Source organism: Chelmon rostratus, chromosome 17, assembly GCF_017976325.1.
Source record: "Chelmon rostratus isolate fCheRos1 chromosome 17, fCheRos1.pri, whole genome shotgun sequence".
NCBI lineage: Eukaryota > Metazoa > Chordata > Actinopteri > Chaetodontiformes > Chaetodontidae > Chelmon > Chelmon rostratus.
In genome coordinates, this window is record NC_055674.1 from 16,681,677 (window position 1) to 16,705,229 (window position 23,553).

At 45.1% G+C, this 23,553-nt stretch overlaps 2 protein-coding genes across 2 annotated transcripts; both read right to left on the reverse strand.

The window, feature by feature from the left end:
• Nucleotides 1–275: 275 nt before the first annotated feature.
• sp100.1 (SP110 nuclear antigen, tandem duplicate 1) lies at nucleotides 276–7,419 on the reverse strand. Its single transcript, XM_041957459.1, has 16 exons — nucleotides 6,979–7,419; nucleotides 6,079–6,253; nucleotides 5,608–5,847; nucleotides 5,293–5,412; nucleotides 5,085–5,218; nucleotides 4,923–4,967; nucleotides 4,798–4,837; nucleotides 4,327–4,419; nucleotides 4,106–4,225; nucleotides 3,855–3,994; nucleotides 2,365–2,433; nucleotides 2,114–2,253; nucleotides 1,779–1,896; nucleotides 1,619–1,693; nucleotides 1,394–1,537; nucleotides 276–1,246 (listed from the first exon to the last, which is right to left on the reverse strand). The coding sequence occupies exons 1-16, from the start codon at nucleotides 7,120–7,122 to the stop codon at nucleotides 1,160–1,162; spliced, it is 1,884 nt and encodes a 627-aa protein (XP_041813393.1). The 5' UTR covers nucleotides 7,123–7,419; the 3' UTR covers nucleotides 276–1,159.
• Nucleotides 7,420–7,739: 320 nt separating this feature from the next.
• LOC121621129 (extracellular serine/threonine protein kinase FAM20C-like) lies at nucleotides 7,740–14,815 on the reverse strand. Its single transcript, XM_041957460.1, has 10 exons — nucleotides 14,280–14,815; nucleotides 13,320–13,498; nucleotides 10,966–11,044; nucleotides 10,798–10,890; nucleotides 10,482–10,597; nucleotides 9,823–10,003; nucleotides 8,878–8,987; nucleotides 8,707–8,788; nucleotides 8,561–8,620; nucleotides 7,740–8,382 (listed from the first exon to the last, which is right to left on the reverse strand). The coding sequence occupies exons 1-10, from the start codon at nucleotides 14,813–14,815 to the stop codon at nucleotides 8,148–8,150; spliced, it is 1,671 nt and encodes a 556-aa protein (XP_041813394.1). The 3' UTR covers nucleotides 7,740–8,147.
• Between the last annotated feature and the right edge of the window lie 8,738 nt (nucleotides 14,816–23,553).

Here is a 23,553-nt window from a genome sequence, read left to right on the forward strand (position 1 = left end):
CTCAGATCTGCTGCTGGCAGCTGTGGCGGTGACGTCAGCCGGCCGCACAAGCAGCACGCTCACCACACAGAGCCGAGCACGAGGCGATCATCGGGGCTCGCATCGGAGAGGAACCGATCGATCATTCTGACAGATTTAACACATTCACACATCATCATAATTCAAATTACAGGTTTGTTTTGCTGCTGCGTAAAACGCATCTTTTCATGTGCATCTGCTAAACAGATTTAACCTTTAAGGGGAAAGTTTATCAAAAAATAATCCGAGGCTGAGTCTTTAAAAAAACATATTTTATTTTAAAAACAGACCTCCACAAACAACCGATCAGAGAGAGAGAGAGAACACTGGGTAGTGACAGGGAAGGCCTGCTTGAGATTTTGCACGATGCAAACACTTCAGACAAGTGCGTTCTGGGTTTTATGATACATACATTCCAGACACAGAAATGCTCTCCTCCTGAAAGCCTTCTGAAACATGTGGTGGAACATCAGGAGAGCATGGCGATAAAAAATGTTCTGCTTTCCTCCACACACCCTGACTGACAGTCAGGGCTGGACAGACAGACGGGGCCGGCGGCCTGGAAACATTTCAGTACTGATCATCCCCAAACCGACATGTTTACCGTTCACAGGCACTGTAGTGACACTTACTTAAAAATGCCGGACTTGTAAAAGTGATTAAAAGAGGACCCTGAAGGCCACTGCTTTTTTTCTTTGACATTATATCTTGTAACTTTGTCGTACTCATGATGGGGAGTAAAAAGAGAAAGAAAAAGGAATGTCAAATATCCATTATTCCACACATTCCTCTTCCTTGAAAAACCCAGCGCTGCATTACCCACAATGCAACGGCGGCCCTTTATTCAGGATTGTGCTGTTAGTGGCGGCTGACGGAACCTCTGGAGCCACAAAAGGCTTTGCTTATTAGCACATACCCCAAGACCTGTAAACACACTTTGACATCAACATCAACAACAACAACATCATCATCTGACGTCGTTCAAATAAAAAGTCCCTCGATTAACAACTATTTCTTTCGGGACGTTCTAACCAGGAACACTGATATGTCTAAAAAAAAAAGGTTGGCTACATGGCTGCAGTTCCCAACATTTACAACCTTTTCCCAGTGACAAACATAACACTGTGCATGGGTCAGCAGTCTATTCACTGATGTTGAGCACGTTCTTAAATTCTCTGTCAAATAACTCCTTCAGCCTGTTGCCCTTGGCGAGGATTTCATGGCGCTCCTGCGAAAGAACACAACAGTCCGGTCACTTTCCTAAAAGATGAAGCTTCATTTCTGATGCGCTATCGTTGTTAAAGCCCTCTTAGTGAATATGATGAACACTCCTAACTGTGGACGACACCTAGAGGTTTCTAATGACGGCGCTTACTCGGTTGTATGAAGCGCAGTTGGTGAAAATGAGCTGGATGTCTGAAGCAAACTCTCCGACGGTCTGGTAGAGCTGCCTCTGGAGTTTGTCTGCTACATTGTGCAGCCACATTGGCCTCTGGATCACCGTGGAGTAGTCTTCCAACTGCCGAATGAACGAAACATGTTGTAAGCAAAGAGCAGCGGCCGGCTCAAAGGCGCTCGATGAGCAGGGAACAAGACTTACATAGAGGTTTGGGTCCGCAGCGAATGTCTGTTCCTCATCGGCACTGCACAGGCGCAGGAGGAGATACTGGCATCCCTGTCGGTGTGAGGAAGACGAGCGTTAGAGTGACGGGCATTAAGATGCGGAGAGCTGAAGATGGGGGGTCGCTCAGTGCGCTCACCAGCATGTGTTGTGATATCTGGGCGGACATGGCCGCGTCCCTCTTCAGCTCATCCTGGTAGTAGCACCCTTGATTGCTTCTGAATACACAGAACGTACACATCCACTGGATGCTGTTCCTGTTCACACACACATAAACACACAAACAAAATACATGAGCATATATACTGCGACATGTTGAATCTAAGCTTTGAAAAGCAGGGTAAAGAGAGTAAAGCGAGGTTTAAATAACAGAAAATCTCTTTCAGTCTCAATAAAACAAACCAACTACTGATACCACATACAAGAAAATCTTTGTTTACGTCTTGGTTGTCTCCTGTTCTGATCAACGCTCACCCTAATATGGTGTCTTCTATGTGCGGCAGGTGGCACTTCTGGTGGAAGGAGCGAGGGCAGTGATCACACATCACCAACTCGTTGGCTCGCTGTCCTTCACGTTTACAGATTGAGCACTCGTCGTCATTTTTCTGATTTTCCTGCCAAGACAGGCACGACGGCCACTCTCTTTACACACAGTGCGGCCACATGCTGGATCTCAGAGGAGATCCTGATTGTAAAAAATATGCGAAACTGATCAAAAAGCTTACCAGTTCTTCACTATTTGGTTTGCACAGCGTGCACGCACACAGCAGCGAGTGGATCGTCAAGACATTTTCCTGAAATAGACAAATTACGAGTGTGTCATGTAGTGCGTCACAAGTAAAAGTCCTTCATTCAAAACCTTAATTAAGTAAAAAGTATCTCAGCATTATGAGCAAAATGTATTTAAAGAATCAAAGGTTACACAAAAGTACTAACTGTGCAGAAAAATAGTCCCTGCAGACGTTCTACTGCTACAGCATATATGAAGTTTTTGGATTAACCCTCGTATTGTCTTCTCATCTACTATGCACCTTTTGTCTTCCCAGGTCAAAATTGACCCGGTCTGGCGTGATTGTTTATAAAGCAATAAGTATAAATGTGTGTGTGTGCGTGTGTGTGTGTGTGCGTTTATTGTACTGGAAAGCACAATAGTATGATCCATTACACCACTTATTGTGGCCGGGTCAAATTTGACCGGGAAGACCACAGATGCTATAAATATAATAATTCAAAGAATATAGTCATAATTATGCAAAGAGCATAGTATGGAACCATCCATGTCATTTTCAAGCAATTACATGAGAGAAAACCATAGTTATGATATGCAAACACTTGAAAACGGGTCAAAATTGACCTGAAGACAACAGGAGGGTTAATATTACTGCTGCATTGATGCTAACGATGTATTTCACTGCTATGGATGTTTAAGATTGTCCTAATATGAACTACTTTGTAGTTTAATCTACTGCAGCGCATCATATTCTGTAAGATCATCAAATGTTTGTAGCCTCGCCGTCCTGTGAGAACCACGTATGTTTTCAAAGCATTTCCCAGCTCATCCAGGAGAGTTTTTAGACCCTTTATTTAGCTTAAATTTGGAGATACGTGGTTTCCATGTTGGTTTTTGATGATGATGATGACTTGTGAAACAAGGGCGCTGCTGAATCAACCAGGACTGAAATCTTAAGGATTATAACGTTCTCTCTCGGTTTTATGACACAGGACATTGTGTGGAAAATTTTCCCACTCTGCCTATAGAGAGCCAATTAAAACAATCTGGAAAGCAAGCAGCATGCACAAAGTGTTTGATCTCTGTAGAGAGGAGACACACACACAGAACCACATGGCAGTAAGCAGTTCAGAGTTGTGCTCACTGATCAGATGTTTTCACCCCATTCTTATACTCTGACATGTCTCTGGCCTTTGGTTGAACTTAGCAGAACTTGTTTAACAGACGGCAACAGGACAACGGTTGTGTGCAATAAAACTTGATGGTATCCTTGTCTCAGGAGTTTACAGTCAGGTATAATCTCCTCATGCCATTTGCTCTGTACCCAGGGGTTAATTGCAGTGGGGTTACAACAGCTAATCCACCAGGACATCCTCTGGTCAATACAACAGTAAAACAGCTAAGACTACAGATCAACTACACAAAAACTAGAAAACAAAATAGAAAAGTATAGAAACATGTAATCCATCACAACGCCATGGTTACCTCTGTTAGGACACTGAGCGGTTCCCCTCTCCACTCGATGTCTTTCCTCCAGGAGGCATCTGAGCGGCACAGTGCCTCCATCATGAACTCCACCGGGGTCATCCAGCTCCTCTCAGTACGAATACTCCTCCCTCGAGTGCCTGGTGGTGAAAGCCGGCTGGTTAGCTTTCACCAGAGGGAGGGGTCGGGCATCCAACCAGGACGCACAGATACGCACACGTAGCCTTTCTGGTGCGGATCGATACAGTTACCTGATGCAAAGCGCTTCTTGTGTAAGGTCCCAGTCAAAGCTCCGCATGTAACTTCAAACACTTTGCTACCGTCACGGCTGGCTTCTGGCTGCTGCTCAGCCTCTTCCTCCCCCTCTTCATCTGCAACGGACACATGTTGACGTGATCACTGCCATGACATCCAGCACGCACACCTGAAGTCACCCCTATTATTGGCAGCATAAATGTACTTCAACCGGCACCTGCGCCATCTGAGGAGCTTTCTCTGCTGCTTGACGAAACCTTGTTCAGGTCACACTCTTCATTTTCATCTTCATCTTCTTCTGCGTCAGACACTAAAAAAGACAGGAGGAGGTTAGCAGCCATTTTACCATTGCTTGTGCATATCAATCAATATTTTTTGCTAAATGTGCGTAGCCTCTATAAACGCATAATCTGCGGCGAAACTCGTTCATATTCCAATATTTTGTTACGATATGCTGGTGCTATTCCCCTCTGAGCCCGTGGTGGCATGTTATCAACATCCAGCGTCTCTAGACAACTACCTCCGACGTGGATGATGTCATTACCGAACACGGCTGACTCTGCGGCGGTCGGCTACGAATACGCAATAACGAACCATAGCTGTGCCAAACTACAGCTAAACTAGCCGGCAAGGCTGTGATTACAGCTACAGCTAAACTAGCCAACTACAGCTAAACTAGCCAACAAACCTGTGACTGAATTGTTCAATGGGAAGAGTGATTTCTTGGCCTAGCAGGAAGAAAAGGGAGGATATGATGAGCCATTAAACACAAGTCAGAATTGATTTATTCATGCATTTTGATTTCAGTTTTACCTTTTTACACCCTCCTTTGTACCTCACTGATTTCAGGTGTCCTTCCTGCAGAGAAAATGATTCATGAGGTAATCTGACGAGGCACACTGACATGGCCGAAGCAGTGTCACACGGTCTTTTTAACATGCATGAGCCAAAATAAAAATCCCCTTTTCAACAAACCTGTACAAGTTTTCCCAGGGGGGTGTCCATACAGCGGATGCTCAGCTTCCAGTTCTTGAAGCTCTCCTTACCGGCAAACCTCTCAAATTCGTTTGGAGTAAACCACTGCTTGTCCACCACAATGCACTTCTCACCTGAAACATTCAGACGATCGGGAATGTGTAAAAGCCAAACCAAGAATCCACCCGACGAGTTAAGTTTTCCCTACCTTTAGCCAGTCTGTCTCTGTTCAGTATCCCCTTCTGCTGTCCACAGATCACAGGCAGCTGGAACTTATAGATGCCCCAGGTCCAAATGTCGCTCTTCTCTCCCTTCTTCAGAGGAGAAGCTGGTGGGAAAAATTAAAATACTTTGTTTTGTCTGATTCAGATATTCTGCTAATTTTACTTCCTGTTTTTTTCCGCGAGGCCACGCCAGAGACCATGATATTTAGACTGGATAACAAGCTAAAGGGGCTGCGCTTTTCAACACAGGGACATGCACCATGTTAATAAAAGCAAAGCGTCAGCGGGAGGTCACTTACAGAAGCTTATTTTCCGAGGCTTTTTCCTCCGACCTGGAGTCAGCGGCGATGACGGGCCGGCCTGCTCCTCCTCCTCGTCGCACGTATGCTTACTCTTCTTTTTTCTCTTCTTTGTTGTTGAGTTCGCCTTCTTCTCTCCCTCCTCCTCCTCTTCTGAAAGCTCCTTCCTTTTCCCTTCATCTGCCTTCTCCTTTTCCTTTTCCACCCTCTCTGGCAGTTGTATGTCAAAATGGAAAGACCCTGCAATTGCAGTCATGTCCGTGGATATATTAAACATCAAGCACATGCCATGAACAGTGAAAGACGAATATGTGAGAACACCGTGGGAGCAGGCTGTGTTTATATATGTACATGCTTCGGGGACCATGCACAAAAAAAAAATTACTGTTTATCACAAGCAAAAGGAATATAAACACAGCAAGGAGAACCACAATGTGCGACAACTTGAGCTCCATAAACAAAGAGTCTAACCGTCCATGAGCCTGTTGCGCAGCAGTCGCAGGGTGGGGTAATGGTTCAAGATGGTCTCCTTGAAGACACAACTCCAGAAACTTTTGATGTGCTGTGACCGCTCACTCTCCAACCAGTCCAGAACCTCATAAAGAGCTTTCTTTATGTTGTCTTTACTCTTCATGCGACGCATCTTCTGCACACACAAAAGTTTGGAAAAAAATGTAACTGTCATTGTAATAAGAGCAAACCTGGCTTGGTGAGAGGTTCATAATACCTGTAATTGGATAGATTTGATTGCACAGCTCGCAGTAAAACATATAGTGTGTAAAAGTGTAGTAAATCGATATTTAACAAAGCAGTTGATAATCAATTTAGAGAAAATAGAAATATTAGATACTAATTTATCATTTTTTGCAAAAAGTGTAATATCACCTCATGATTCTCTGAGCAACTGTTTGCTACCATGTCTGACAAAAAGGTGATGTCATTGTTTGTGCTGCCTTCACGGAGCCGGAAAATTACTCCTCTGGCTTTAAAGCAGCACTTGCATTTTTACTTGTTTCTGCATGTGACATCCCACCATGAAGCGGGGCCCTGAGCTAAAACACACTTTTAAGACCGAAGTGCTGAAATGGCGCATTTTACTAAATAAATATGTGTCCCGTTGAGGGTCAAATTAGTTGGTGAACAGGATTTGTTGTTAAAATGAGTTTCAATCTGATACCCATCACTGACTACTTTGTGTTGAAATAATGCCACACTAGCATCACACACACTTTAACTGTCCATGCACACTCAGGCCTGTTTTCAGATCTCCCGCGTGCGCTTCCTGCTCAGTCCCGCGCGTTTCACTCACGCGCGCCGCTACGAGGAGGCGAGGCTGTGTCTGGCGCGCGCGTTTCCGCCTCAGTAGCTCACCTTGTAGCTGTCCTCCGGGATCAGGTTGTGGTCTCTGAGCTGGCTGATGAAGGTGTGCGGGTTCTCCATGCAGGACATTTCCGTTTTGTGACAGTGGAAAAAGCGCTGTAGTTCATTGTCTTCCAGGAAGTCCACCGGGTCCATCCTGGCGTGAGTGCGGCCACTTCTCCGCGTATAGCAGCAGGCCCAAAGGAGCCAGATCGAGCTACGAGCTGTTACAGAACAACACGCACCAAGTCGAGCGCTTTAGAGAGGCTTCCTGCGCTGTTTCACCGCGCTGTGAGTCCCTGAACGCGGCGGAGCTGACAAAAGAGCGCCAGGAAGTTCATAAATCACGGCATGGGCCTGCGGGAGGGTTCAAAGACGGACAGCTGAGCCCATGTCTCACATACCCGCGTCTTTAGGACGGAGCCACAAATGTTTTCTCAGTTCCGCCTTTTTCAGTGACGCTTGGAAAGTGAAAGTAAAGTGAAGCGGGTCGCAGTTCTGCTCAGTGGCAGCAGGGGTCGCCATCCCCCGGCCTCTGCGTACCTGCCCTTACCTTCCGATGTTGGAGGTGTGAGCGACCTGGAACACCGCCTTATTCCCAGCTTCTGCTGCTTCATACTCCAACTCCAGTTCACTTCAGAGGCAAACACCGTACGTTTTCATCCACTCAATTTATTCTGGTCATAAATTAGTAGTTACTTTCCAGAGATCAATCAGATTAATCATGCAAAACATAATCTACGAATAAATAATTACATTATCATATCAATAAAACGTTGCTGATCCCCAGGGTGAAACTCACAATCTGCCCAGCAGAGTGTGCAGTAATAAATGTGATAAAGTAATTAAAATTAGCCCCACCTTTACCTGGGTTCACCACTTTGTTCTTTAACTAAAGTCAAATTTGACTTGTAACAGAGTATTTCTGCACTCTGCTGCTTTATCAAGTAAAAGATCTGAGTATTTGTGAAAATCTGAAACACTCCACACAGTGTACCTCTGCAAAAACCCTCTAGATGAGAGGATCTGAGCAGAAAGCCATTTTAGCACAATTCACTGTGCTGACAAACTTAATACTGGAAAACATTCAGATGTAAATCAAAGTTTTGACATTTGTAGGCAGATGTGCAAACACAGATATACGAGACAAATCAATTATTCATTTCCCCCCCGACTCAGGATCATAGATATCCTTCCATGTCGTTGTAAATAACATCTTTGTGGCGATGCTGACAGGTCTGCACCACCTGCAGGACGGTCGCAAGGCGTCGGTCCAAAGCAGAGAGGTGTGGTTCAGAGAGGAGGGGGGCCACGCCGGCCAGAGGATCCTGGCCCAGCGACTCCCGCATGACGTCACTCAGTCGGAAGCCAGGGAGGGACAAGAGGCGCAAGCGGAGGAGGGTGGAGCGACGGATCCTGCAAATGTTGGGCAAGAGCAAAAGAGATATTAACACCCTCTCAGGTCCTTTAATTATGTGCACCACATAATCTACTCAATTCAAAGTGTTCTGTGCTGCACCTTGCGTGGATGAAATTTACTTCACCCACCCCTCACATCCAAGCGTGCACTTCAACACACATCGTTTAGTTTTACCTGCAACACTGCTGCAACGGAGCCAGAATAGACGGCTCATCCCGAGAGTGACGGCCAAACCTGGAAAACGTGACACATAAATAAAATGTTACTGCAGTGGCCGACACCTGAGTTGTCAGGAGTCAGCAGGTGATCGTGCTACTCACGCCCGTCCGTGATCCAGATGCAGCAGAAAAGTCTCATTGCCAAACTTCTCAAACGTCTCATAATGATGTCTGTCCATGTTGCCTTTGTGTGAAAAAACGTGTTTCATGGTTATTCCAACTATGTGAGAGGTGCGTTTGTGGATGTAGGCAGGCTGAGATTAAAAGACTGACTCATGAGGAAGTCCAGGACAGCCATGTCGATGAGGTCCACCAGCCTCGTGCCTCGGTTGTAGGGAGGCGTCTGTTTCACTGTGTCACAGTAGGCCGGGTCCTTCTCCCACCTGACACCAACAGCGCAGTTCAGAAGGAGAAGACAGAGACATATGGTGCCATGGTGATAATCATTTAAAATGAATATTTTTAACTTGACATCAGGATTTTTTAGGCTGATATATTGTTAGTATTGAGTCTTTATCACAGCTTAATATAATGTTACTGTAGCTAAAGTTCTTAGTTCACTGCTGTGCTGTGATTCAGGAGCCTCCAGACACACAAGAGCTCGTGCATGCACAGCCGCCTAAAAATACATGTGAAAAATAAAAATGTGGCTCTCTAACAGCCTGAAAGGGGCTCATCAGGAGTAAGATTATTGATGAGGTCTGTGGACTCATCAGTAGTGGCTCCTCAACGCTTGTGTGCTGGCTACAAGTTTAATATTATGTTGCAGCTCTTCGTTCACACCACTGGAGGGCAGCAAAGACTCATGAGTCTACATTACACTCACCTGGAAACCCGACCAGCAACAAGGTGGAAACATGTCAAGGCAAACACTTCCAGTTCAAACTTTAAAAACAAAACACTGTGTTCACTTACATACTGCTTCTTTCTTTGCACTGCTGTAAAACATCCTTCTATTTTACACATGCTATGACCTGTGCAATATTAGTCCTTTTTCTTTAAATACTACACGGTGCATATATATTTTTATTTCCACTATTTCCACTTCCATAGTGTTTGTTCGGTCCAAGCCTGGACTCTGAGGAGATATTCAACAGTTTCCTCAGAATGACTCACCCCACTGTCAACACATATATTGTAAGCATGAGTGAGAACAAGACTTTTAAATCCTATATTGATTTCTTAAACAAAAATCTCAATAACAGACGGTGTACACACTGTGCAAGCTTGGTACGGCTGTAGGAGCGTCTCCACGGTGACCTCCAGGACCTGCGGGGAGCTAGGGTGAGGTCAGGTAGCATGGCGGCCAGGGAAACCTCCAGTGCATGTGGCTGACCACACACTGGGTGCTCTGGTGAGCAGTAGTACTCGCACTGGCCGTGGAAACACACGTTGCCCACTAGGGGGAGTCAGAGAGACGACAGCGTCAGCTTTGAGGTTATGCAGTTTGTACTTTGCTTTGTGTGCAAAGTGCAGGTGGATTGTTGAAGTTAACTAAAACTAAACTAAAAACTAAAACATGGTGTGGAAAAACGGTTAACTGAATTAAGAATAAAAATTTTAGATAGACATTTGTCAACACAACAAGCACGAGGAGGCACTGGTGCATGTGTTCATTGACACTGGGATGTCTGCATGGATGTTATTCAACTGCCTTTGCAAAGTGTTCTGATTGACAAATACCATCTATATTATAATAACAAAAACCTAAAACCGATACTGAAACCAATAAAAACTAACCTGAAACAAGCAAACCCACTCTGGAACTAACTTAAACTGAACTGAGTTAAAAACAAAAATTAGAAATTAAATAAAAATCAAAGTAATGAAAAACAGCCTTGGTGCAGGCATGGATACATACTGATGTCCACACATACCAGGGGAGGTGAAGAAGGTCCTGGACAGCCTGTGGTCTGTGGTGATCTCTCTGATCTCTGTGGTGATGTTGATGAGTCGACCCACCACTGGAGGAATCCTGTTAAAGCCCAGCAATCTGAGACAGAGCGGGACAGATGCAAACATGAACAAAAGCACCAGGGCGACAGATTGAATCAGCAAGGACAGAGGACACAAGTCCTCTGATAGTCTTTTTAGATGGCACTTTACTTGTATCTCTATGATACAAGACGTACAGTGGCTTCATGAATGAATAATTAAAGTGCTGGACCGGACACAGTGTGGCAGACTTTGTACCTGTCAAGGTGAAAGGCAGCGATCTCTGCGTTGTGTCTTTCAAAGTCGGAGAAGTAGAAGAGGTTTGCGTCCGTCTCTGCGTCTCTGGATTGTCTGAAAACACACACATGAGCACGAATATGACCGACCTCCAGCACAAACGCTGTCGTCAGTCAGCTGCAGTCTTACTTCATGGGTTTCAGCAGAGCTTGTCCGTAGTTTGGGAAGGACATGAGCAGTTTGAGCTGGGTACCTCCTGTCTTCTGAACTGAAAAACATGCACAAAGTGAACATGTTAATAGCACTGATAGATCAGGCTGATCATTGCTTACACACTCACATTATGATAAACCATCACAAGAAGAAGAAAAGATGTGTAATGGTTAAATGAGGAGTGCTGCACAGGGTGGAAGTTCAACACGGTGCAGTACACCTGCTTCTCCACATGGTGGCCTTTTACATACAGTAGCTTCAACCATCGGCCATCACTGCACCCTTCATTTGGTACATTATGACAATAACATCTTGGTACATTTTTGCCCATTCATCGCATAAAGTGGAATATCACTGGCTAGTTTGCAGTTTGAATACATTTTAGCACCAGTGAGACCCGAACACCAACAGGCTTTTAGAGTCTTTCATTCAAACAAACAAAGCATGAGGCCCCTCGTCCACACTTCAAACAGCAGTGTGAAGGCATTAAGGAGCATCCCCTTCCTGAAGTTCAGCGCTGAGGTTCCAGACATTCTCTGGCTGACGCTTGTACGAGGGAGTCCAGGAAATAATTCAAAAGATACACATAAATCCTGCAACATAACTCAAATCCTCTCATATTTACTCAAAGCACCTGTTTATCCCTTCGATTAAAGAAAAATGAATCTGGATTCAAACATTTAAAGCTATTTGCAGCGTGGTGAGGGTTAAACAGGGAGGGAAAAAAAAGATGACACAGCCACAAAAAAAGAAATCAGCCTGTAGCTGAGATTAGTGCTTAATCTGCAGCGTACAACACAAATCTCAATGCATTATTCATCATGAAGACAGGGACGGGGTGTCTGAGACGAGCAAACACTAAATGAGCATGTGCTGCTGCGGCTGAAGCTGCGCGCCCGCGTGCATCCGGTGTGTCTGTGTGGCGCTCGTGCGCTCAGGTCACTGTGCTCAGTGTGTGTGTAAGTGGGTGCTGAGATAATGTAAGTTTGTGGGAGGATTTCATCTGTGGCCCGACAACAAAAAAATCGTGTGAGCTGTGGAGTTAAGGCGTTAAGGACTGTCGGTCGCTTTTGTCTTAACCTCCCTGCATTTGCATTTGGTTTGTATTTCGTGTGTGGGCGCTGCCGGTCTAAGTTGTATGAAAATCAAGGTTTAGTCAAACACAGTGAAACACTGTGCAGCACAACCCTCAGCCTCATGAACTCTGTCAGTCTTGACAAAAACGCAACCAGAAGCTTTAGAAAAGGAGTTTTTACTGAAGGTTTTTGGATGGCAATGGAGTGTGTGAGTATTCATGTTATTGTGTCCGCCATGCTATCAATCTAATACAGATATTCACATTGCACACACACACACACACACCTTCTTTTACCACCTTCTCCAAACTCACAGTTTGTGACTTACAGGATTTGTGGGTCGTCATCAAACAGTGGGCTGAATCCCTCTTGGGTTTATTAGTCTTTTACTCTGTGCGAGTGTGCTTTATGATTTTACTGTGTGTGTATTCAGTGAGAGCGTGAGCTATGTGTACCCAAGGATCTATAATCCTGCACATCTAGCTGTGAATGTGCGTACGTGTCTCTAAAAATGTAATCTTCGCTGTTCCACATCTGAACTCTGGCACAGTTCGCTGTATTCGCTGCGTGAAAAACTCCAGCGCTGCCTCCGGCTCTCTCACACGCTGGCTTGTTTGTATAAAGAGAGGGGAGTTAAAATAGAGAGCAGCATGGCTGTGGCATTGTGTTCGTGTCGAGTGGCATCCGAATGATGGAGCTCGAATGGAGCTGCAGCACGGCTGGGACAATTCAGAGTAAACATTAGGTCAGTTTCTCAATTTAATTTTGGCTGATTGAGCAATGCTGAGCTCTATTTGATCTGTGGGCGGCCTTGAACCCATCCAGACAGCATGAAGTGTAAAACTATGACAAACATGGGGATAGAAAAAAAGAAAAAAGCAAGAGTTAATATCATTTAAAATCTAGTAAACTAGACTCACACTTGCTTGTAACTTGCTCCTCAGGCTGCAGATCCACATGTTTATATGTTAATGGCTAAATTGCTTTCATGTGAGTTGGTTGTGCAGGATTTATTTAAAGAGTCATGCCTGCAGCGTGTTTTCCAAACATTTTACACAAGTGTGCCAGTGAGGAGCGATGCTGTCTGGCTGACACGTCAGGATGTAATGTTAGGAACAGAAAGATTAAAGGGAGAATAATTAAATCACTGGTAATCCTTCGCCTTCCTCACTGTGCAGCCTGCATGGCCCTGTACGCTCTTCAGTCTGTCCTCTCACCTGTTTGCCCCGCCCACCCCCCCTCTTATTTGCTCACCAGCAGCGAGGATGCGCTGTGTTGCCAGGTAGTGAGTCAGCTGGGCCAGGTTGGGATCCTTCCTGCTGTACAGCTCCCAGCGAGAGATGCCCAGGTGGAACCGCAGCCAGGGAGGGTGGGTCTCCACGTCGCTTGTCCAGCTGACTTTGTCGTAGCCTTCCTCCTGACTGGCGCTCTGCCTTCAGGAGAGGACAAATGAGCAGAACTGGCCAATGAAGCTGAATGTGAGAGTTTCATTCAGGTTGGCTCTGAGATATGAAACGAGCTGTGGGGGTGAAATGTGTGATGAAGCATATGCAAAGTGCCACATGAAGCAACACCTCAGCAACTAAAGCATTACATTCATTTTTAGTTTAAAGGCTGAGAGATATAAAAAAATAAATATTCCCAAGAGATATTTTTCAGTGATATATGCAGTCCATTTAGATACCAGGTTAAGAGTCGAGGTCATAGGTTAAAGCACAAAGACACTTTGAGCTAAATGCTAACAATGTAGCATGCTGATTAGTAGCTGACCCCAACCCACGACCGAGTCGGGCGGGTGATATGTTGGCTTCATTTTTGTACAGCAGGCTGAAGTGGAGGCGCCTCCATCTTTATCCCCAGTCATCGGATTGAACGGACTGAATTGAAATTCCAGTGCATTCCTGTAGATTTTGAGCCACTTCACTGAGCATCACCAATGTTCCTGTGGGAACATCTGTACAGACTTACACAGACAGTCATCTAACACCCAATATCTGTGCTAGTAGATAAAGTTTAATGTTTACATTGCTTACAAGGTTTTATTGTGGGAAACTGAGCCACTGGAAGTGCCTCTTGAACTCCTCCACCTCGAGAAGAACTATTCATTCCTAAACTGATGTTAATGCATGATCAAGTGGACACGCTTTCTGCACAGCACTTGTTGTTTGCACTTGACATATTGATTCATCTACTTTCTCCACTTGTTTCTCTCACCACTGACTGTCACTATTGATGCTATTTTCCTGCTCCTCTTCCTCACTTCCTGCATCTCTTGCATGTTCATTGGTCTTCACCCTCAGCAGCCAATCGTCTTCCTGCAGCTCTGGGCGTGGCAGGTTGTACAGCGGGTGCTTGAACAGCGCCTCCAGCTTCGAACCACTCCTGACCTTTTGAATCACTTTTCCAGCTCCAGTCAGTTTCTTCACCCTCTCAGTGGCATCACTGAATGAGTCCTTCTCATTAGGGTGGAGGGTTTTGGCATTCAGGCCGTGTTGCCCTTCATCCTGGGGGATCGTTGGCACTTTTTGGGAGGAGGAGGCAGCTGAAGAGGAGGAGGAGGAGCGGGAGACAGATTGATGGTGCTGAGTATGCGCTCTCGGAATGGAGGAAGAGGAGGAGGTGGGAGGGACACAAGCGGTCTGGAGGACAGAGAGACAAAAAATTGCCAGAAGGAGGTGGAGGGCGAGGGACAGACACGCCAGACCCAGATAGACGGAGCGAGAGGAGCGACGTAGGTTCGGTTTGATCATGCTGGAGGAGAGACAGGCAACAACAGAGAGAGACATTTTAAATTCAAACAGACCGTGAAGCTCTGCCAGCCCTTCAAACCTGATCATGATGAAACATTTTCTGGTGATTGCGCTCCACTAAGACACACACAGAGGGGTGGACAAAATAAGAGAAACGCCAGATGAATGGGAACTTTTACTCTGAAGCAACTGGATTGCTCACAAAGGCTGCTGTACTCGGGCAAATGCCAGTTAGTGATATGCCACCTTTAAAAGAGCAACCTCATCTAATGTCTGGTGTGTTGAGTGTAGAAATCACATGTTGAATATAAATAAAAGTGGTTGGACTGAAGCTGACTGACATGCAGAAGATAGTTGGAGACACAGTCATTGGTAAGAGGGCTAAGAGTCTATTACAGTCATGCCAGCAGCTCCGTGAGACTGAATCTAAGCACAGCAGTGCTATGAGATCAAATGCTAATGTCAGCACCAAATTTCACACAAAGCATTCAATAGTTGTCAAGACATTTCATTTAAAGCCACAAATGTGAACAGTAAGATTGATCATCTGGCAGCCATGAATGTCTGAAGCTCAGACATTCATTCACAGGGCGGGTTAAGATTTTGACTTGCTGGTGGCACTATATGAAAGTCAGGGGATCATCCTCTGGGCACCATGAATATCAAATATAGCAACTGTCACAATAGTAATTCTAATAGCTGTTCAAAACCACAAATGTGAATGTCATTTTGGTGCCAGATTAAAGCTAAAGGATCATCAAAGTCAGTAAGACTGAACATCTGAGGACCATGAATGTCTCTAGAACATGTCATGTCAATCCACCCAGTAGTTGCTTCTCTCCATCTCCACAATGGAAAGCAGAACAAACACATTAATATGCGGCAGAGTGTTATAGATTGCTTGTGGAGTGATAAAAATTGATACATGCACCCGTTTGGAGACAACCAAATGGCGCATCTAACCGCCGCCAGCTGCTGTCAGTGCTGAACACTGAGCCACGTTAGCAGGGCGATTTCACTAAACGTCTGCGTGGTTGTAAAACTCGCAAGCACCTGTCACAAAATCCAGCAGAGCGAACGTTGTGGCACGAGCAGTTAAACACCTGCTTTGGCCTCTTCAGTCGAAACATAACTGAGACTTTATGGGACGGTCGGGAACTCGAGTGTGGAGCACATGTCTGCATCCTTTGTTCCTCAGTAAGCTGGAGGCTCGTCGACGTCCCATTAATGAGAAAACACGTGGATTCATTTATGATTCAGATAGACAGGTGGACGGGCAGTGAGACAGGCACTCAGACGTACACTCACAGTGCTCTGGTGGAGCACAAAACTGTCAGATAATCACTTACATCAAATCCTCAAAGAAAGAAAAGCTCACTAAGAAAATCAATACATTATTGAACAACTTGCTGCTCCCAAATTCCCTGTGTGGACCAGCAGGCTGCAGGAATTACTTACATCTCTTTCCCTTCTCTTCTCCCTCTCTCTGTTCTGCTCCTCTTCCTCTGTTAATGAGGTAGATACTCAGAGTTTGGTGGCTTTGCTTTGCTTTTTTGTCCCCCCCCCATGTTCTTTCCCAGGAAGATTGCATGTGTGTGTTTGTTATCTCGCTGCAATCCAAACAGAAACAAGGGGGCTGGCGTGTCGCCGTGACCCGTGTCTGCGTGACCCTCAGCTGAAAGGAAGAGGATCACAACACGCTGCCAAATGACCTGTCAGTCTGCCTGGGTCAACGCGTGGCGGGTGATGGCGGTGCCGCTCATTTTGACGCAGGTGTGGTGAGTCGGTGGAGCAGCCCTGAAAAAAAAAAGCTAACAAGTTTGACATTTGACTCTTTTATCTCTAAAGCAGCACAGCAGTTTCTTACGCTCGTGATCTCTGGGTTTGACTTTTGAAAGGACGCTCAGTTTGTGTTCGTTTCATGAATTCGTGGCAGCTTTTTTTTTTGTCTTTTATCAGGCACACTGGTTTGAGTGAACGCTCGATGAGAATGGAGGAGATGTCAAGAGCAGTGAGCCGGATCTTCTGTTATAAACGGTTTGATGATGGTGGCGCATTAAGGTGCACGCTCGCGCGCACGCAGAGGAACATGCAGAGTAATCAATTCATATTCTGAAGAAGCCCAGATTAAATCAAATATTCATCCCTTTAACACAGCGTCTCTTTTTGTCTTTCTTTGAACCTTTCCCCTCCTCTCTTCCTCCTCCCCCCTTTAATCATAAACATCTCCTGCTATGACTTTAAACCCTTCGCTGTGACTTTCAGTGTTTTCTGTCCTCTGAGGGTTGAGAAATCGTTCCCTTGCATACTGCTAATTAGCCAGCTATACGTTTCTGTTAATTAGCTTAACTTTGCTCTGGGAGTGAATGTTTTATGTATGTTGCAGCAGGTCCCAGTAGAACAGGCTGATGCTTTCCGAACCTGCGGCAATGTGCTGTGGGATTACACGCAGCGTCTGAGATTGTTCACGTTACATGTAAACAAGCGCTAAATAAATGAAATTACAATATAAACACTCACGAGTACGTAAATCAGGAAAAATCAAAATGCATGACAATATTAACTGGTTGTTGTGATGATGATATCCTCAGTTGTAAACTGGAATAATGGAACTGGATCTGTGGATTAGGGGGGTTCATTGGTAGCTATAATAGCCTGCAGCTGCTTGGAAGGGATCTTTTCAACATGTAAATATCAACACTCGCCTTTTTTTTTCGTTTTGCTAGCCAAGCCTACCAAGCCAACAGCATGATAATCATTGGTCGGTGAGAAAGGCTCCAGCTGAAATCTCACCAGAAATACAAACACAGCACACAGAACAGCCTACAGTGCCATCACATAGATATGTAGCTTTAACCACGACTTATTGATCCTTTGATATGATGACTTTAATAAGCTCTAAAATGCTGACATGGTAAATTACTCACACTGCCCACCCCTCAGCTAGCAGCCAATAGAGCAGTCAGTGTAGGCTGAAGTCTGACGCGGCTGCTGCTGGACGTTCGTTCGTGAGGAACCACGTCGAGACAGAAAATCATGCTGTGCACTGGAGCTGTGTTAGTTACAGAAGTTGACTATAAAGCAGTCTGGAGTTTTTCAAGCACCAGTGGAAATTTACAACGCTGTGGCAATTTTACCGCCGTGTTTATTCCCCACTGTGCATTAGGACTTGGGGGGAGTTCTCATAAAAAAGCTGGGCACTGCAGTTTTTAGCCAATCCTACACAACCTGGAGAAAATAAGTTATTCGCTGGGGACTATTTCCTGCTGCGGATGGATATTCATTAGCAAGTATGACAGGACTGGGCACAATAATGCTAATGAATGAACATGTGCAACAGTGCGGCTCATTGGTGTGTTTTTAATAGTATTTGAACAACAATGACACAGGCAATACTTGTTACTCAATTCACTGTTGGATTTGGTATTTTCATGGTACTTGTTCACAATAAAACAATATTATGTCTCTGAGCTTTAAAAAATACGGCATAATTAGCAAACAAAAAGAATACCATTATAAGACAATGTATAAAAGCATGTTTTAAGACAAGACTTATCAATGAGGATGGAGACCTACGTGTGGATCCTGATTTTAGAAGCACTGACTTTTGGTTTATATAGCATTTTGTTATAATGTAGACCATGGGAGGATTAGCCGTGCTAGCAAAGATCATTTACGAAGCCTCAGCTAAACAAAGGGCATACTGGCACACAGGACACAGTCATACTGAGAGCTCACAGTGGTCCAGCACAGGACATGGAGCACACTTAGGAGAAATGTAATGTGATGCCTTATTAAAGGCCAGCCTTTTTACATTTTTCTCCCTCCAGAGGGCGATCCGAGGTCAGTTCATGGTCAGCTGACAACAGCAACCAAAAGAAAGACCGTGCTTTGCTGCTCTCATCAGCGATGGCACGATCCTGCATCCACAATCTGGCCTGATCTGTGCTCTGGACATGTTACAGGATGTCAGGAAATCAAATAACACAAGATATTTTAAATTTGTGCCGCATTCAATTTCTTTATAGCCTCTCTCCCGTCTTTATTGCCTCCCTCCCATTCACACGCCCATAAAACACACTCAAACACTCACATTCAAACAGCGCAAACATCCTTCAAAGCTTTGAAGCCCCGTTTCCCCTCACAGCAGTCGCAGCTTAATGTAGGTTGCTTGGAAACAACCTAGAATTTGGCACCTAATTGGAGCGTGCATGTGCTCTATCCAGCAGGCAGGCGGACGGCGGCTCTGTTGTGCGAACTCAGGATAATAAGACAAAGTGAATTCCAGATCACATCTGGCACATTAGAGGGAGGACGAGCAGCCTGCCGGATTGTGGAGCGGCTGAAAGCCTCGGTGACCTACTGCGTGTGTTTGTGTGTAACCTCGCATGAGACTATTTGTTGTTTTGTTTGTAGTTCATGTAGTTGTGTGTGTGTGTGTGTGTGTGTGTGTGTGTGCCTTGGTGTAAATACTGCTTGAGTGGCCTTATGAGCACCCAAGGTACTTTTTAGGTGTGTGCGAGTGTGGAATACTAAGAGAGGTGAAGTGTGTTAAGCATGTGTCGGCCGGTGTTTGAAGTGCTGCAGGCGCTTTATCTCTCTGTGGTTTACTTTCTCTTTGTCTTTAACCTACAGTATCTGTCTGTGTTTGTGTGTGTTTGTCTGTGTGTGTGTGTGTGTGCGTGTGTGTGTGTGTGAAATGCAAAAGAAGCGTTTCATCATGTGTTGATCTGGCGTTTGATGTGATGGAGGTGCTCCTTGGTTTTCCCCTCATCCTCCTCCTCCCTCTCTTCCTTTCTAGCTCTGTCACAGCCTATCGCTCCACTCCTTTCTCTCACCTGCTCTTCTCTGTCTTCACCTCCTCTCTCGTTTTTACGCCTACTCCCTCTCTTCCTCCCCCTCCACCACCTCCTCCCCTCTCTCTCTCTCTCTCTGTAAGCTCTGAGGCCCAAAGTCTTTGAACGCATTGACTCCTGTGGCTCTGGCTGCTGCTGCTGCTGCTACACTCCCAGTATGGATGGGCATGAATATTTCATCTGGGGAGAGAGAGAGAGAGAAGAGGGAGGGAGGGAGGGAGAGGATGGAGGCGGGGATTGAAAAAATTGGGAGAGGAATAGAGGCTGAAGTGATGGAGTGAAACAGGTGAGAGCAACAGCTACAAATAAAGACAAAGAAGAACAAAAGCAGATGGAGAAGAGAAGGAAAGGAGAGAAGAAGACAGAGAGGGATGGAGGGGAGGTGGTGGAGGAGGGTGAGACCACGAGGAGAGGACTGGTGTGGAATACCAACTAGAGTGAGAGCCACAATGTGTTTGATAAGCACATTTTTATTTGGAGAGACAGATTTACTCCTCTGTGAACACAAATAACTAAAAAGCACACATGCATATAAAATCATATAAAACCTCTGCAGCCTGGCCTTCTCCTGCTCCTGGAGGGGTAATTCTTACCTGTGCATCGCCTGCATTTCTCCCCGCCATCCGTCTTTCATAACCTCCTGTGCATCTCCCTCTCTCTCCCGTCGTCCATTCCAACATGACAGATTGTGGGATAACGTAATCCCGTACCTCTTGGCACGGGAGAATCCGTCATCAGATTCAGATCTGCGGCCACTTAGGAGAGAAGGAAGGAAGGGAGGGAGGAAGGAAGGAAGGAAGCAGAGGATTAAGACAGAGGAAGAATGACGAGCACTGCGGCTCGCCTTTAGAAGAAGACACATAGTGAACACATGAATTATGTAATGACGGCTCATGTCTCATTTCTCATCTCTTTGTGTGAATGTGTGTGAACGGGGCAGGGTCTGAGCAGCGTTTGATTCCCCTAATGCAGTAATGCAAGCTGATTGGCTCACGTGCATTCTCTGTCAGCGAGTTCATGCCCTCGGTGGCACGTGTAGCCTTGCTACCCCTCAGGGGTCCACGTAAATATGGTGAAATTATATAAATAGGTCCTCGGAATGAACATGTGTTGTGATGCATTCAATAGATAAAAAGTGGATGTCAGGGGTTTTACAGATATGGTTGCATATAGCATGGCAAACAAGCAAGCAAGCTGTCTTCAGGTGTGTTTTTTCAGTGTTGCGCCATCACAAAAGCAGGATTGTGGGAAATCAAGAACAGGATGATCAGAATCGAAGCAGACGAGGCGGATGTGTCCTGACTTTTAGGCCCTTGTATAACTTGAAAATACGGCTCCTACATTTCCCAAAATGCAACTTGAAAGCATCTCAAGTCTTCCCTGCCTGATAAATGGAGATATCTCTCAAACTGTGCACCCTCAGTTTGTAACACAGACTTTCTCTTTATTGAGGTTTTTCAAGTCTCGAGCCAAAACTGACATAACCCCGATGACATCACAATGACATAATCGGCGCTGTTTTCTCAGACTTGTCAGATCTCCTCCAGAAGACATTATACAACTATTGTCACATGCTGTGCAGAACTCCCCATGATGGAGCTTTAATAAGAGAGGCTCTCTGTCCAAATAAAACTGAGCTCGCAGCAGAAAACCCTGCCAGCTGGCAGCACAGTGAAGTATGAAACTGCCTCCGGAAATGTATTTTTATTGTGTTCATTATTGATTCTTGTACTTTTTAATTACTGTGGTTTGATTTATTTGATTTGTTTTACGTGCTCTATATTCTCGTTCTCCTGCTGTACGTGTTTTTAATTAGTTTTATGCCTCTTATTTAATTTTTTTCTCTCAATTTTATTGTTGTTCCCCGATCTTAAACTCATCCTGTGTGGATTTTCCTAAATTGTTTCTGTTCAGTCTTTTACTGTCCTACATTGTTTTTCATAAAGCATTTTGTAATACTGGTTTGATAACCACAATATACAAAATCTTATTTTAGCTGTAGCTGCCATTTGGAGTTCAGCTCCCTACAAGAAGCTGGAGAAACAAAGAGTTTTCTGTGACATAAAACAAGCCGCACCAGGATACGTAATCAAAGCTAAATTTAAATGCACCTTTGTCCCAGATTTGCGCTGTTTTATCTTTGCAGGTGTTTTTAGTGTTGTCAGTCTGCCCTTGTGTGCCTGCTAACGAACTCACGTGCTATCTTTGCTGTGCTCGAGTACACCTGCAGAGTAGATTAGCTCCATTAAGGCTGTTTCAAGTGCTTCGACTCATCCATCCTATTGCAGTCCGGCCCACATGTCGCTCAGTGCTGGTATGGACACACAGCCAAGTGCAGGTCCCGGGGGCCAGTTTCTCAGAGGAACAAATTATTACCACGGAGTTATGGGAGAGGTCGGAGGTCATCGCAGCTCACAAACAGAGCCTCAGGTGGTGATGAAGCAATATGTATGCCTTTGAAGTGGAGAGTTTACTGCAGCATGTACACAGTTTGTATGAGGGTAGTGACACTGGGACAGACAGCTTCCCACGCTGGGTATGACTCCTCTGCTTCACCCAATAGTCCGCTGTAAATAGTTTTTACTTTCTGACCAAACCTGCAACAACTTACAAAGTCCTAACTTTGCCAGTAGTTTATGACTCGTATTTATGTTTATTGTTAGGCTCTGACCTCGAGGGGATGTAGAAATTAACGTAGTAATTAACCAAAACCAAAAGGCCTACTAACTGCATTAAAGCAGGTGTGTGAATGTAACATGTATGAAGTCAAAAGGCCAAACAAAATGAATAAATTAACTGTTATAAACTATAAAGTAAACTAAGGTGTGTGGCAGCAGGTGCGACCCTCGCATCAGAGCCATCTGCAGTCGACCCATTCAGTAGTTTAGGTATGAGGACGTGTTGCTTTAACAACGTCCTGGACGTCTGATGAGGGCGTCAAGCTGCACGCAGCAGAGAGACAGAAAAACAGTAGGTGTTAAAAGACGGCGCCGCGTGACACGTGGCCACACGCCTCATGACTCATGAGCTGCACCAGTGCCGTGCTGCTAATAAATGCTCGCGATTCTTAATTGATGAGTCTTATTTAGAGAGGTTGCGTGCCGGATTTGGAGGACCCAATGCTCATGGAGACGTGGGTTGTAGAGAGGACACATGGGGCGTGAGAGAGAGTCACTTTATTTTCTCAAGATGAGGTTGTCAGCGAAAAGCCAAGATTGCAAAATGTGTGTGTGTGTGTGTAAGTGTGCTAGTGTGCGCTTGCATACCTGTGTTTGTGTACACCTTTTCACCGAACAGAAAATTGATTTCCAGATGGCACGAAAAGCCCTCAGAGGACAAGGGTGTGTGTGCTCGCTCAGAAAATATTTGGAGGACAAAACACAGAGGTGAATGCATTTTTAAACAGGCCCATTCAGACTCATACGCGCCGTGAAATCCAGCCAGAAGACTGGAGGGTGACTGAGTGCACACACATTTATATTTCAGTTGACGTAATAAAATAGACTCCATTGCTCCTCGTTAGCTGGTAGGCTGACCTCTGTCCTGCACATACATGTGGCAGCTGACAGCAGCACACATCTATCATCTATCTAATGATACTGAGCTTCATGCAAATGTGAGGTTTTGTGAGCCACTCACAAAGACAAAGAAATTTTATTACGTTTCTTCTTTGTTCCTGCTTATTCTTTGAACGTATGAAATTAGACAATTTGATTGTCATGTTGCAACCAGGTTGCATGTACAATCATGAAACCACTTGTTCAGGGTTAAGTTAAGAATGTGGCTTAGGGGGTTAGGGGTTAGGGTTTAGTGTTAGGAGCTCAGGGTTAGGGTTATGGTAAGGGGGGTGAAAAATGAAGCCAACACCGGAGTGCCAAAATC

Bases quoted from the DNA above. Each gene is read 5' to 3' on its own strand.
- LOC121621129 (XM_041957460.1), bottom strand. From the start codon at position 14,815: ATGATCAAACCGAACCTACGTCGCTCCTCTCGCTCCGTCTATCTGGGT. The intron at 11,045-13,319 runs GTGAGCAAATAA...CATGTTTTTCAG, and splicing joins ACAGCGCATCCTCGCTGCTG to TTCAGAAGACAGGAGGTACC. The intron at 8,621-8,706 runs GTGAGTAGCACG...CACGTTTTCCAG, and splicing joins CATCTGGATCACGGACGGGC to GTTTGGCCGTCACTCTCGGG.
- sp100.1 (XM_041957459.1), bottom strand. From the start codon at position 7,122: ATGGACCCGGTGGACTTCCTGGAAGACAATGAACTACAGCGCTTTTTC. The intron at 4,420-4,797 runs GTTTGTTGGCTA...TGTCTTTTTTAG, and splicing joins ATTGAACAATTCAGTCACAG to TGTCTGACGCAGAAGAAGAT. The intron at 3,995-4,105 runs GTAACTGTATCG...TTTCACCACCAG, and splicing joins CAAGAAGCGCTTTGCATCAG to GCACTCGAGGGAGGAGTATT.